Source organism: Anolis sagrei, chromosome X (assembly GCF_037176765.1).
Source record: "Anolis sagrei isolate rAnoSag1 chromosome X, rAnoSag1.mat, whole genome shotgun sequence".
In the NCBI taxonomy this organism is placed as follows: Eukaryota; Metazoa; Chordata; class Lepidosauria; order Squamata; family Dactyloidae; genus Anolis; species Anolis sagrei.
The window spans coordinates 99,457,544-99,472,208 of record NC_090034.1 but is presented as its reverse complement, the minus strand read 5'-3'; the positions used below and the strand labels follow the sequence as shown (position 1 = coordinate 99,472,208).

Sequence of the window (14,665 nt, the reverse complement as noted above, 5' to 3'; positions counted from 1 at the left end):
CTTTTGATTTTAAAGGCATTTTAATTTTAAGGCATTTTCGAGAATACATTACAAGCCAAACAAGTATTGAATAGAGGATCTGGAGGACCGGTATCTGTGCCGTCACATGCAGACACTATAACGTTAAAACTAAGATGTGCTTGGTTGTTGTAGGTTTTTTCGGGCTGTATGCCCATGGTCTAGAGGCATTCTCTCCTGCATCTATGGCAAGCATCCTCAGAGGTAGTGAGGTCTGTTGGAACTAGGAAAAAAGGGTTTATATATCTGTGGAATGACCAGGGTGAGACAAAGGACTCTTGTCTGCTGGAGCTAGGTGTGAATGTTTCAACTGACCACCTTGATTAGCATACAATGGGCTGACTGTGCCTGGAGCAAACTTTTGTTGAGAGGTGATTAGATGTCCTTGTTCCAACAGACCTCACTACCTCTGAGGATGCTTGCCATAGATGCAGGCGAAACGTCAGGAGAGAATGCCTCTAGACCATGGCCATACAGCCCGAAAAAACCTAGAACAACCCAGTGATTCCGGCCATGAAAGCCTTCGACAATAAGATGTGCTTCTCTCTCTTTATCTGGGTGAACTGCTATGGGGGTCTTTCTTTGGAGCAATAACTTTCTTCAATACTTTCAATACTCAATACTTTCAGCAACTGATGCCAGTCAAGATATGAACATCAATAAAATATTTATTTCCAAAAGTCCTTGGCAGACTTGGCACAGCTTGATTAAGTTACAATGCAAACAGTCAATTTGGGAAACCATAGAGATGTTCTTTCTTTCCCTTTTCTTCAATTACTGAGGTAACCTTTCTCCAAATGGTAGAAAAAATCCTGGGATCTTTTCACCCTAACCCTGAGCTGCTATGGTTAGAAAGAACAGGTCTTCCCCTATCTAAGCTCAAGGTTAGCTTTGGAGATGAAGTAATGCTCAATAGTATTCAATAGGGCTGTCCAAACACGGAAAAATTTGTTTCTAAACTCGATTCGTTTTTTAGGGGTTTTTTGCGTTTCGTTATTTAAAAGAATTCCGAAATTTTCCTTAAAAAAAGTTCGATATTTACGAAATTTCGGAAATCATAAAACAATTATGAAACAATTACGAATCGATTACGAATCGATTCGTTAATGGCGGCCGCGATCGCGCAATACGCTAAAAAAACTTCTGAAGCTTCCTTCTCCCTCTGTTGTTGACTGTTGGTGTGATAATTATATATTTTTTCACTGAGAAAACAAACAGCAACCCTAAAACTTGCACCAGACATGCGGAAATAATAACGAAACATTTACGAATCAATAACGAATCAATAACGAATCAATTCCGAAACAATTACGAAACGAATTGGAAAAATTCGTTTCATTTTTTAGTTGCTCCTGAATGGTTCAATATCGCTTCGTTATCAAAAAAAATAACAAATTTTTAACGAATTACGAAATTACGAAACGAAACCGCCCAGCCCTAGTATTCAATAGCTATTTCTCTATAGGTCCATGCCTTAGTCAAGGGTGGTCCATGCCTTAGTCATCTCCAGATTGGACTACTGTAACACACTCTACATGGGGCTGCCCTTGAAAATGGCCCGGAAATTTCAATTGGTCCAGCGGGCGGCGGCCAGGTTGTTAACTGGTGCTCCTTACAGGGAGAGGTCAATCCTCCTGTTTAAGGAGCTCCATTGGCTGCCGTTCATTTTCCGGTTCCAATTCAAGGTGCAGGTTCTTACCTACAAAACCCTAAACGGTTTGGGACCCGCCTACCTGCGTGCCTGCATCTCTGTATACGAACCCACACGATCTCTTCGATCATCTGGAGAGGCCCTGCTTGCGATCCCACCTGCATTGCAAGCGTCAATTCGTCCAGTGGTTTTTGAGTTATGTTAAGCCCACAAACGAACATTACATTTTTATTTATATAGATAATAATCTAATAAATAAATAAATAACTACTCTAGGACTTCCGAATTCAGACTGACAAAGTTTGGAGCACAAGACTTTTGACCTCACAATCATGGAAGAAGAAGAAAACAAGTATGGATTGCTGATGTTGCAATCCCAGGCGACAGCGGGATTGACAAGCAACTGGAAAAGCTTACACAATATGAGGATTTAAAAATAGAACTGCAAAGACTCTGGCACAAGCCAGAAAAGGTAGTGCCAGTAGTGATCGGCACACTAGGTACAGTGCCTAAAGAACTTGGCCTGCACTTAAAAACAATCGACACTGACAAAATTATCATCTGTCAGCTGCAAAATGCCATCCTACTGAGATCTACATGCATTATTCACCGATACATCACACAGTCCTAGACACTTGGGAAGTGTCCGATGTGTGATCCAATACAACAATGGTTCTCAATCTTCCTAATGCTGCGACCCCTTAATACAGTTCCTCATGTTGTGGTGACCCCCAACCATAAAATTATTTTCATTGTTACTTCATAATTGTAATGTTGCTCCTGTTGTGAATTGTAATGTCAATATCTGATATGCAGGTTGTATTTTCATTCATTGAACCGAATTTGGCACAAATGCCCGATACTCCCAAATTTGAATACTGGTGGGGTTGCGGGGGGGGGGGGGGGGGGATTTTGTCATTTGGGAGTTGTAGCTGGTGGGATTTATAGTTCACCTACAATCAAAGAGCATTCTGAACTCCACTAATGATGAAATTGAACTAAACTTGGCATACAGAACTCCCATTACTAATAGAAAATACTGGAAGGATTTGATGGGCATTGAGTTTTGGAGTTGTAGTTCACCTACATCCAAGGACCCCTTGGGGCGGAGCCAATGGAGGCAGCCTCGCAACCCCTCCAAAATGGCCAGGCAACCCCCCCGAGGGTTGCAACCCCCAGGTTGAGAACCACTGCAATACAACAACCAGCATTGTGATATTGTTTGCTGTGTACTAATCTTGTTGTGTTTCTAATAATAATAATAATAATAATAATAATAATAATAATAATAATAATAAGTTCTAGATGCTTGGGAAGTGTTCGACTTGTGATTTTGTGATACGAAATTGAGCATATATATTTTGTTTGTTGTGACATACTGTGGTTTTGTGTCAGTAAAATAACAACAACAACAAAAACAATAATAATAATTCTTACCCACCTCCCCTCATGGCGGTTTCATGTATTCATGTAAAGCTTAGGAATGGATCCCCCATGGACATAAGAGTTGTTGTGCTATTGTGTCCAAAGGTGGGATATGACACAAACATAATCAATAAAGAATAGACAAAGGCCCCTTCTACACTGCCATATAAAACCCAGATTATCTGCTTTGAACTGGATTATATGGCAGTGTAGATTTATATAATCCAGTTCAAAGCAGATCTGGATTATCTGATAGGATCTGGGTTATATGGCCATATAGAAGGGGCTTAAGACATTCTGGCATGTAATACCTGTGTTCAAAAGTTCAGGACAGGACTGCTCAACTTTGGCCTTCACATGTTTAACCTTAATGCCCACTAGCTCTAGGCAACATAGCCATCGACGAGGCCCTATGGGAACTCGTCACCTAGCCCTAGTTTAGATGGGGACTATATATTGTCGTAAGGCAACTATGCAAGACACAACCCATTTCATTGCTCTTTTCTCTGACTCTGGCCTTTTCTCCCTGCCCAGGTTCCTGTGTGCTCACTTGCCCAACCAAGTCCTGGAGAGCATCAGCCTTATAGACACTCCAGGGATCCTGTCAGGTGCAAAGCAACGCGTGAGTCGAGGTAAGGTGACGTTGCGTGGAATGGGAATTGGCGTCGGCCTGGATCCATTTTCCCTTGTCTGACCCATATCCTTTTCCCATCAACATTCCATTTTCCGTCCTAAACATGTAACTGTTGTCAAAACTCCCAGGCTCAGCTAGTCTCTCAGACGTGGCCCAACCAATCAGCTTAGTGCTTTGAATTTTTCAATTAACACATTGAATTTTTCAATTACATGCTCCAACGGCACTGATACATTGGTCTGACCCATATCCTTTTGACGTTGTTATTTCCAGAGTTTGGAAGAGTTACTCTTTTGGATGACACCTCGCAGTCCACCATGCTGGGAGTTGTCCCAAAGCTCTGCTCCTTTCGTGTCAGCACCTGTACCAAAAGGCCGGTTCTTCTTCCCTTTGCATAGGGTGTTCTCTGGCCCTCGGCCAGGCCTCAGTATATCAGGACCCATTGTGTTCCTGCAGGCCAAGGTCTGGGCCGGTAAATATTGATTCAGTCTCTCGGAGGCTGATTTCAAAGGAAACAAAGAGTGCGGAGATTCATTTCAAAACAAAGGAAGCAGCTGAAGGGGGGAGCGCAGGACAATGAGGAGACCGAATGACAGGGAGGGCAGCAGAGCCATGGATTAAGGTTACCAGTTTCCCCCTTGATGCTGCTCCTGTGCCCTTAGTAGCCATTTGATATGCAAAATGCAATCTAATTGAGTTTCCTGATAAAGCTGTTAACCTTCCAACTGTCTCAATTTGTCAAGGAAAGTCCCAGTTTATGCTCTGTTATCCTACTTTTTAAACAGTGTTTAAAATGCTCCAGTTTGTTGTTTGGATCTATTTCAGTTGTTGCAAACTAAAGTTCAATTTCAACAGAAAGGAAGAAACCATGAAAATGAGCAAAATTTGGCTACCAGTATTTTAAAACTCTAAAACCAGGATAGTAAACAAAGAGCAATGCTCAAACAACATGGGAGTTCTTGATAGGAAACAATCAGGGCCAGCTAATCACCTCCCAGGAGCCCCCGGTGGCGCAGTGTGTTAAACCCCTGTGCCGGCAGGACTGAAGACTGAAGACCGAGACTTAAGTGGCTGAGGGGGAAAAAGAAAAGGCCTGAAGCTGTTAGGAATTGTGGGAGTTGAAGTCCAAAACATCTGGAGAGCCCAAGTTTGCCCATGCCTGTGATAGAGCTTGCAACTATTTTCGTTTTGGTAACAGTCAGCATGGTGGGGGATTTTGGGAGCTATGATCCCAAAATATAATTTTCCCAGGTTGTATAAAAGCCACACACACACACACAAATGCACAACATGCAAGCAAAGCTTCAACTCAAGTAGGAATAAATAGTTACAAAGGCAACAACTGAGTGGGATCAAAATGGACTTGAAGGAGACAGCCAAAGATCAAGCAGTTTTGAGATGAGATGTCCACATTCCTCGATTTGTGAAGAGCAGCTCTTGAGCTTCGACATAAGTGCTCTTCCTGAGATAAGTGCCAAGGAATTCCAAACATGTTTTGGTGGCATGGGCACAAAACTAAACAATCCCATTTGCTCATGAAGTCAACACATTTGGGATCTCAGAACAGCCACAGTGAGAGTTTGCCCACATATTATGCTTATACTAACAACCCTATATGAAGCAGGGTTGGCCCTTGACTAAAGTCCTCTGAGTCCATTGTATGGCTTAGTAGGAATTTGGTATGAGTTGTACTCTTGTCGGCTGATACCATACCCACTAGCTCAACCACAGTGGTTCTCAACCTTCCTAATGCCGTGACCCCTTAATACAGTTCCTCATGTTGTGGTGACCCCCAACCATAACATTATTTTCGTTGCTACTCCATAACAGTAATTTTGCTACTGTTATGAATCATAATGTAAATATCTGATAATGCAGCATGCATTTTCATTCACTGGACCACATTTGGCACAAATACCCGATATGCCCAAATTTGAATATTGATGGGGTTGGAAGAGGGGATTTATTTTGTCATTTTGGGAGTTGTAATTGCTGGGATATATAGTTCACCTACAATCAAAGAGCATTCTGAACTCCACCAACGATGGAATTGAACCAAACTTGGCACACAGAACTCCCACAAAGAAAAGAAAAATCTGGAAGGGTTTGGTGGGCATTGACCTTGAGTTTGGGAGTTGTAGTTCACCTACATCCAGAGAGCATGATGATGGATCTGGACCAAACTTGGAACCAATACTCCATATGCCCAAATGTGAATCCTGGAGGAGTTTCGGGAAAATAGACCTTGACATTTGGGAGTTATAGTTGCTGGGATTTGTTGTTCACCTACAATCAAAGAGCATTCTGAACTCCACCAACAATGGGATTGGGCCAGACTTGGCACACAGAACTTCGTTGACTAACAGAAAATACTGGAAGGGTTTGGTGGGCATTGACCTTGAGTTTTGGAGTTGTAGTTCACCTATATCCAGAGAGCACTGTGGACTCAAACAATGATGGATCTGGACCAAACTTTGTACGAATACTCAATATACCCAAACGTGAACACTGGTGGAATTTGGGGGAAATAGACCTTGACATTTGGGAGTTGCAGTTGCTGGGATTTATAGTTCATCTACAATCAACCCCACCAACAGTAGAATTGGGCTTATTTATTTATTTATTTATCGTGTCAGTATCAACCAGACAATTGTATTACATTTTTAACAAATTTTTAACAAACAGACAAAACAGAGTCGCATGTCGTGGATTCCACTTTGTAGCCCCATTTTTTGAGGTTGGCTCTGCACTTCGTGGTGCCAGAGTGCAGTCTGTTCAGTGCCTTCCAAGTCGCCCAGTTTTCTGTGTGCCCAGGAGGGAGTCGCTCATTTGATATCAGCCATGGATTGAGGTTCTGGGTTTGGGCCAAACTTCCCACACAGAACCCCCAGGACTAACAGAAAATACTGTGTTTTCTGATGGTCTTTGGCAACCAGGGGCGGCTCAACCCATTACGCAAAGTAAGCATTTGCAGTATAGTTGATTTTGCCCAGGGGCGCTCTTGAGGCGCTCTTGGGGGAAAATAGACCTTGACATATGTGAGTTGTAGTTACTGGGATGTATAGTTCACCTACAATCAAAGAGCATGCTGAACTCCACCAATGATGGAATTGAACCAAATATGGCACACAGAACTCCCACGACGAACAGAAAATATATATATCAGTGATTGGTTGGGGGGGGGGGGGCAAAATACTGTTTGCTTACCATTGAAAATTACCTAGGGCCGCCTCTGTTGGCAACCCTTCTGACACCCCCTCACAACCCCCTCCAGGGGTCCCAACCCCCAGGTTGAGAAATGCTGCTTAACCACCATTTAGGAAAAAGTACACTTCATGTCACAGCCATGCGCAGGAGCATGCAAGCTTTTGAGCAGTACAGAAATTCCTCTCAACCTGAATTTTGAAAGGAATGTTTATAGCAGAGAAAGTATTCATGTGACACCAAGTGTACATTTTTTTCTTTTGCATACCGTCCAACTGTCTCGATTTGGTTGGGACAGTCCCGATTGTTCTTGGTTCTCCTGGTTTTTCAGTTGCTTTGGAAAAGTTCTGGTTATCTCTTTCACTTTTGTGGTTTTATTTCGTGTCAAAAGTATTGCATAAATAAATAAGTATAAAACTGATAAAATAGAGGGAACAGAAGTGGCTAAATAATTTTAGACCAAAAATGGGCAACAGCAACCACATTGTCTGTAACTTTAAACAGTTCTTCACTGTGCATGAGGCAGGGCATTGTGTGCAAGCATACAGATGCGGAGTTGTTTGTCCTGCTCCACAGTCGCACAAGGTGAAGGATTCTTTTAGACAGTGCCATTTTGCCAGGTTGTCTTTTGATCTGCCCACTCCACTTCCGAGTCTGTTCAGGGACTTCCAAGTTGCCCATTCTTGGTTTGCCCCTGGAGGAAGACCCTCGTGGTGATGGGTGACATGCTGCCACATCGACCAAAGAAGCAACCTTTCCAAGCACTGAGATAACCTTATGCTTTTGGGCAGAGGGGAAAATGCTCCCAGTTAGGAAACACTCTCGGCAGCCGTGGGCAAACTCCTTCATAGAGGATAAGGTATGGGTGGAGTAAAAAGAGAAAGCTATGATAATAATTTTGCTGGAAAATGCTGTGGAAATGCCCTGTGGAGTTTCTAGGGAGGGATGGGGCATCAATGCACTCTTTTCCTGGACAGTGGGAGTTAACACGTTCCACCCGAAGTGCCTTTGTGCAAGGACAGGGTGAGGCCAGGGCAGCCCTTTCTCGGGCTCTCCCTCTGACATGGACATTCCTCTCCTCTTGGAACTGCTGGTTTCCACTGTGTGGGATGTGTTGAATATTAATGGCTTTCCATTCCAGCTGCTTTTGGGGAGTGCAGCTCCTGCTTTCCCTTGGTCAACATGCTGGAATGTTAGTTCCCCAAAATAACTTCTCCAGGGTTGCCAGGTCAGGTTCCTCCCAGGCCCAAAACAAAGGACGGTGATTTCATACCTTCCAACTTATCCCGATTTGGCAGGGACAGGTCTGATTAATACTCTGCTATCCTGCTATTTCAGTTGCTTTTAAAACGTTTTTCAACCTGGGGGTCGGGACCTCTAGGGGGTTGTGAGGGGGCATCAAAGGGGTAACCAAAGACCATCAGAAAACACAGTATTTTCTGTTAGTCATGGGCGTTCTCTGTGGGGAGTTTGACCCAATTCCATCTTTGGTGGGGTTCAGAATGCTCTTTGATTGTAGGTGAACTATAAATCCCAGCAACTACAACTCCCAAATATCAAGGTCAATTTTCCCAAACTCCACCAGTGTTCACAATTGGGCATATTCAGAATCTGTGCCGAGTTTGGTCCAGATCCATCATTGAGTTCACAGTGCTCTCTGGATGTAGGTGAACTACAACTCCAAAACTCAAGGTCAATGCCCATCGGACACTTCTAGTATTTTCTGTAGGTCATGGTAGTTCTGTGTGCCAAGTTTGGCTCAATTCCATTGTAGGTGGAGTTTGGAATGCTCTTTGATTGTAGGTGAACTATAAATCCCAGCAACTACATCTGCCAAATGACAAAATCAATTCCTCCAACCAGTATTCAGATTTGGGCGTATCAAATATTTGTGCCAAATTTGGTCCAGTGAATGAAAATACATCCTGCACATCAGATATTTATGTTACGATTCATAACAGTAGCAAAATTACAGTTATGAAGTAGCAACAAAAATAATGTTATGGTTGGGGGTCCCCACCACATGAGGAACTGTATTAAGGGAACGTGGCATTCAGAAGGTTGAGAAAGAGAAATGTCCCAATTTCTCTTTCCTTCTATTTTTGCCTTTCCAGTAGACTTGGGCAAAAGCAAACTGCTGTAGCATGTCCTAGCAAGTCTGTTCTTTCTCATTAATAACTTTGAGGACACTGATGTTGCTTAGCCACACACACCCATTTTCCTCTGTGAAATGTCCATGCCTGATGTCATGACAGTAGAGTCTGGTGACTAAGCAGGATGTTTTAAGCATTAACCATAGTGTCTCACAATTCGTCATTCGAAATAGACAGAACATCTTTCCCTGGTTGCAAACAAAGTGTATTTACAACTCAAAGCATTTGATATTTGAATTCAGTTTTGCACCTCAGGATGAAATCATGAAGACTGAAGAGTTTGAACCTGTGACCTGGGGTAACAGACCTTTGACTAGAATCTGGCCACGTGGAGTGTCTCTGGTGCTGCTGTAAGAAGGTCCTCCATTGTGCATGTGGCAAGGCTCAGGCTGCATTGTAATAGGTGGTCAGTCGTTTGCTCTTCTCCACACTCATATGTCATGGACTCCACTTTGTGGCCCCATTTCTGAAGGTTGGCTCTGCATCTTGTGGTGCCAAAGCGCAGTATGTTCAGCACCTTCCAAGTTGCCCAGTCTTCTGTGTGCCCAGGAGGGAGTCTCTCATTTGGCATCAGCCATGGCTTGAGATTCTGGGTTTTAGCCTGCCACTTTTGGACTCTTGCTTGCTGAGGTATTTCTGTGAGTATCTCTGTAGATCTTAGAAAACTATTTCTTGATTTAAGGTGTTGGCGTGCTGGCTGATATCCAAACGGGATGGGCAGAGATGTCACAGCCTTAGTCCTTCCATTACTGGCTACTACTTCCCAGTGAATATTGGGTAGTGCAATACCGGCTAAACAGTATAATATCTCCAGTGGTGCGGGGTGTAGACGTCTTGTGATAAAGTGGCATGTCTCATTAAGAGCTACATCCACTGTTTTAACGTGGTGTGATGTGTTCCACAGTGTGGGCATGCATACTCAGCAGCAGGGTAGCAAAGCGCAAGGGCAGATGTCTTCACTGTATCTCAGTGGTTCTCAACTTGGGGTCCCCAGATGTTTTTGGCATTCAACTCCCAGAAATCTTAACAGCTGGTAAACTGGCTGGGATTTCTGGGAGTTGTAGACCAAAAACATCTGGGTACCCCAGGTTGAAAACCACTGCTGTATCTGGTTGTGACCCCCAGGTTAAGCAGGAGCTTAAGATCAGGTAACTCTAAATGTATCTGAACTGGGGTGGAGAGGAGGCCCCATTTTTCTCCACCTCTGTCCATGATTTCTGACTTGGTGCCCTTGGAGACTAATTGGAGACACAGAGATGCACAAGTTTCCAGCTTTATCTCTGTGCTTTAGATGGAAGTATGTGGAGAATCTTGATGTGCCCCACCTCGGTGAACAGGGCGAAGTGGAGCTAAGAGAAAAGTGGCGCCTTGCAACGAATATGGTCTTGTTTACTGCGGCGGCATGCCAGGAATCTGCCTCCTCTTGGACAAGCTGTCCTTCTGGGCTTGTGAGAAGATGTGTGCTGTTGAGTTCGGGTCTTTAACATCACTACATTCCTCTGAATTCTTTTGGTTGTGTAATATTTTATATTTCATTCCAAGATAGATTTTTCTTAGGTGAGTGTGCTGAACAAAAAACCTACCTTCCAGATGGTACAATATAGAGATAGAGAAATGCAGAGTTTAGGAAAGTTACTTTTTGGGACTATAATCTCTCAGGATTCCCATTCAGATATGATATCCTATACTCCGCCAACATTGTACAGATGAAAACTGGAATCCATGTGCCAAGCAAAATCAGCTATGAACAGAAAGATGGAGTAGCTATGGGGAGCCCTCTTAGCCCAGTCATAGCAAATTTCTACATGGAACACTTTGAAAAACAAGCCCTGGAAATAGCAACAAAGAAGCCCACTATATGGTTCAGATATGTTGGTGACACCATTTGGAGGCATGGAGAAGAAGAACTAAACAAGCTCCTGGATCATCTTAACAACATCCACCCAAACATCCAATTCACCATGGAAAAAGAAAATGAAGGAAAACTGCAATTTCTAGATGTTCTGGTCATCTAGATCAACAATTGGGTCACACAGTTTACAGAAAACCTACACACATGGATAGATACCAAAATAAAAACTCTAAACATCACCCAAGTCAAAAAAGAAGCACCATTAAAGCCCTGGCAGACGGTGCAAAAAGAATCTGAAGCCCACCTCCTCCAAGATGAACTGAACTACCTCAACTGAGCTCTACAGGCCAATGGAGACTCCACCTCAGACATCAGAAGAGCTGCAAGACCGAGAACAGGCCACAACAGTAAAGACAAAGATCCACCCAGAGGAAAAGTGTTCTTGCCAGACATCAAGGGGACCACTGACCGCAGAAGGAAGCTGATGAGGAAACACAACCTACAAACTATCTACAGACCCATTGATTCTATGATTCTATGAAGTCACACCTTGAAAACTGCTAGGCCATTAAATCCTAATCACGATGGGCAATTGAAGCATTCACACCTAACTGCAACAGGTAAGAGTTCTTTCTCCCACCCTGGACATTATTCCACAGATATATAAACCCCATTTTCCTAGTTTCCAACAGACCTTACAACCTCTGAGGATGCCTGCCATAGATGCGGGCAAAATGTCATGAGATAATGCTTTTGGAACATGGCCAGACAGCCCAAAAAACTCACAGCAACCCAGTAAAGTTTCTCTTTGAACATTGTTCTTAGAAAATGGAAATGCTGGCTGCAGGGTTGGGGAAGTTATATCTTCAAAAAGATCAATTTCAGAGGGAGAGATGGCTTTCTGCATCCTGAAGGAAACTGCTTCACTTTGGAGGGCCGTTGCTTCACTTTGTAGGGCTAAGGCCAGACAGGGCTGGTCTGGAATCATATATTGCCTGGAAGAGACTTGGAGAGAAGATTAAATTTGGAGTTAAATGGAAGAAGGTGAGAAGCCACAGTCCGGGCTGAATCTCTGTGGGGGGAAAAGCACCCCTTGTGCCATGGCAACCGAATGCACAATGATTCATTTGCAAAATGCTGAGGAATGTCTCTCCGAGTGCCAAGGACGGAGGAGGGGGAGGAAGGGATCCTTTCCAGGGCAGGACGTGGAACATTCACATGTCTGTATGTAAAGGTGGTAGCTAGGAAACTGCCTGGGTTAAGCAAGGGTTAGCATTGGCCTCTGCAGAGCTCAAAACAACAACAACAAGCGGGTGGTCCTTCGCTTGACTGCTACCCGCCTGCCTTCATCTCCGGCCTATGCAGATGGAGATTAGAAAGGGTACCTTTGGAATGAGAACTCTCACAATCCCAACCAGCTGGACATTCTGGGAGTTGTGGTCCACAAAATGAATGTCTCCTAGGACCTGTTGTGTGTCTTCGAGTCTTTTCCAACCTATGGTAACTCCAACACCTTCTGGATTAGAAAATATATCTCCCGGCAGGGATGATGCTGTATTACCTCTTAGAAAATCAATACTGGGTATGGTGTCTGGAGGATTCTGGGGGCTGTAGTCCCCTGTTGTCATTTTTCATCGCTCTGAATGACCTAGCAAGTGTGTATCTTGGGGATCTTTTCAATGCTCAATAAACCTCCTATGTTTGCCTTAAAGCAGTGGTTCTTAACCTGTGGGCCGAGGACCACCAGTGGGCCGTGAGGACGGAAATCTGGTTTGCAAGCCTCCTTCCTGTTTATTTAGTTATTTTATTTCCACTCATTTTGCGTTGCCTGCCACTCTTTCCCTGATGCTGACCATTGCGTGTGTTCAATATCGGAAACTAGAGCTGATGTGGTCTATCCAAGACAATTTTCTAAATCAGTACTCCAAACCGAATCTAAAGTTGACCAAACACTAATTTGTAACCCTTTTGGTACTAATGTTGGAGAGTGGTCTCTGGTCAAGTAGTCCCTGGTCACGTGGTCCCTAGTCATGTGGTCCCTGATCATGTGGTCCTTGGTCAAAGTGGACCCTGGTCCAAGTGGTCCTTGGTCAAAGTGGCCCCTGGTCCAAGTGGTCCGTAGTCAAAGTGGTTCCTGGTGAAGTGGTCCTTGATCAAAGTGGTTCCTGGTCAAGTGGTCCCTGGTCAAGTGGTTTCTGGTCAAATGGTCCTTGGTCAAGTGGTCCCTGGTCAAGTGGTCCTTTGTCAAAGTGGTCCCTGGTCAAGTGGTCCCTGGTCAAGTGGTCCCTGCTCAAAGTGGTCCTTGGTCAAGTGGTCCCTGGTCACATGGTCCCTGGTCATGTGGTCCTTGGTCCAAGTGGTCCTCGTCAAAGTGGTCCTTGGTCAAAGTGGTTCCTGGTTGAAGCGGTCCCTGGTCCCAGTGGTCCCTGGTCCAAGTGGTCCCTGCTCAAATAGTCCCTGCTCATGTGGTCCCTGCTCAAGTGATCCCTGGTCAAAGTGGTCCCTGGTCAAACTGGTCCCTGGTCAAAGTGATCCCTGGTCAAGTGGTCCCTGCTCAAAGTGGTCCTTGGTCAAGTGGTCCCTGGTCAAATGGTCCCTGTTCAAATGGTCCCTGGTCACATGGTCCCTAGTCATGTGGTCCTTGGTCCAAGTGGTCCTGGTCAAAGTGGTCCTTGGTCAAAGTGGTTCCTGGTTGAAGTGGTCCCTGGTCCAAGTGGTCCCTGCTCAAATAGTCCCTGCTCATGTGGTCCCTGCTCAAGTGATCCCTGGTCAAAGTGGTCCCTGATAAAAGTGGTCAAAGTGGTCCCTAGTCAAGTGATCCCTGGTCAAGTGGCCCCTGGTCAAAGTGGTCCCTAGTCAAGTGATCCCTGGTCAAGTGGCCCCTGGTCAAAGTGGTCCCTGGTCATATGGTCCCTGGTCAAAGTGGTTCCTTGTCAGAATGGTCCCTGGTTGAGTGATCCCTGGTCAAAGTGGTTCCTGGACAAGTGTTTCAAAATTCAGCCATCCAATGCTGCTTCATGGTTCTCAGATCTCTTTCAGCCAAATATTACAACCACAGTGAAAAGCACAGACTTCATCCTTCTGACTTCATCCTACCCTATGCACAGTGGCTGACCTTCTTATAGCAACACTAGAGGCACTCCAAGTGGCCAGCTACTGGTCAAAGGACAGTTAGTATAATATATAAAGTTTTTTAAATACAGTACAATTGTACCCTTGGTTCACTTCTCATACGATAAATAAAAACCCTTCTGACTTTCACCTCCTATTTTAAAATGATTTCCCACCCCTACCCCCATGCCTTGGGAATTGTGGTGGCTGGTTCTATGGACCAGGATGGACTCCTTCCCACTCACATTCTGCCCCTGCTGTTCCACCCACAGAGAGCTTTCTCCTTCCACCCTCTCTGTGTCAATGACTGGCCCTTCTTCTGCCAGGCCAGGCTGGGCCTGTCTGCTGGAGCCTGCCGATTGTTGGCTCCCTTCCCTGTGTGCAGCCATGGAGCTGCGGGGCTCCAAAGCGGAGAGGAAATTCCTGCAGCTTGTCGGCACACGTGGGAGCCAAGCGGCCTGCCCATCACTGTGAAGGGTTGTCTCTTCATTGGAAAGAGGAGGAAGAGAAGGATAAGGCAGTTCACTATGAAACACCCAACTCTGGAGAGATTTTCCACACTTGGGGGGGGGGGGGATGTCAGAATATGGGATCCTATACCTTTTCCATAATTTCCA

The 14,665-nt window shown here is 44.6% G+C and overlaps 1 protein-coding gene across 1 annotated transcript in view; it reads left to right on the top strand.

The window, feature by feature from the left end:
* LOC132780201 (EH domain-containing protein 2) overlaps positions 1-14,665 on the top strand; it is a 55,009-nt gene that overhangs the window by 16,136 nt on the left and 24,208 nt on the right. Inside the window, exon 2 of the mRNA XM_060783779.2 lies at positions 3,629-3,726. Within this exon, the coding sequence (XP_060639762.1) occupies positions 3,629-3,726 (98 nt within the window). The remainder of the gene's footprint in view (positions 1-3,628; positions 3,727-14,665) is intronic.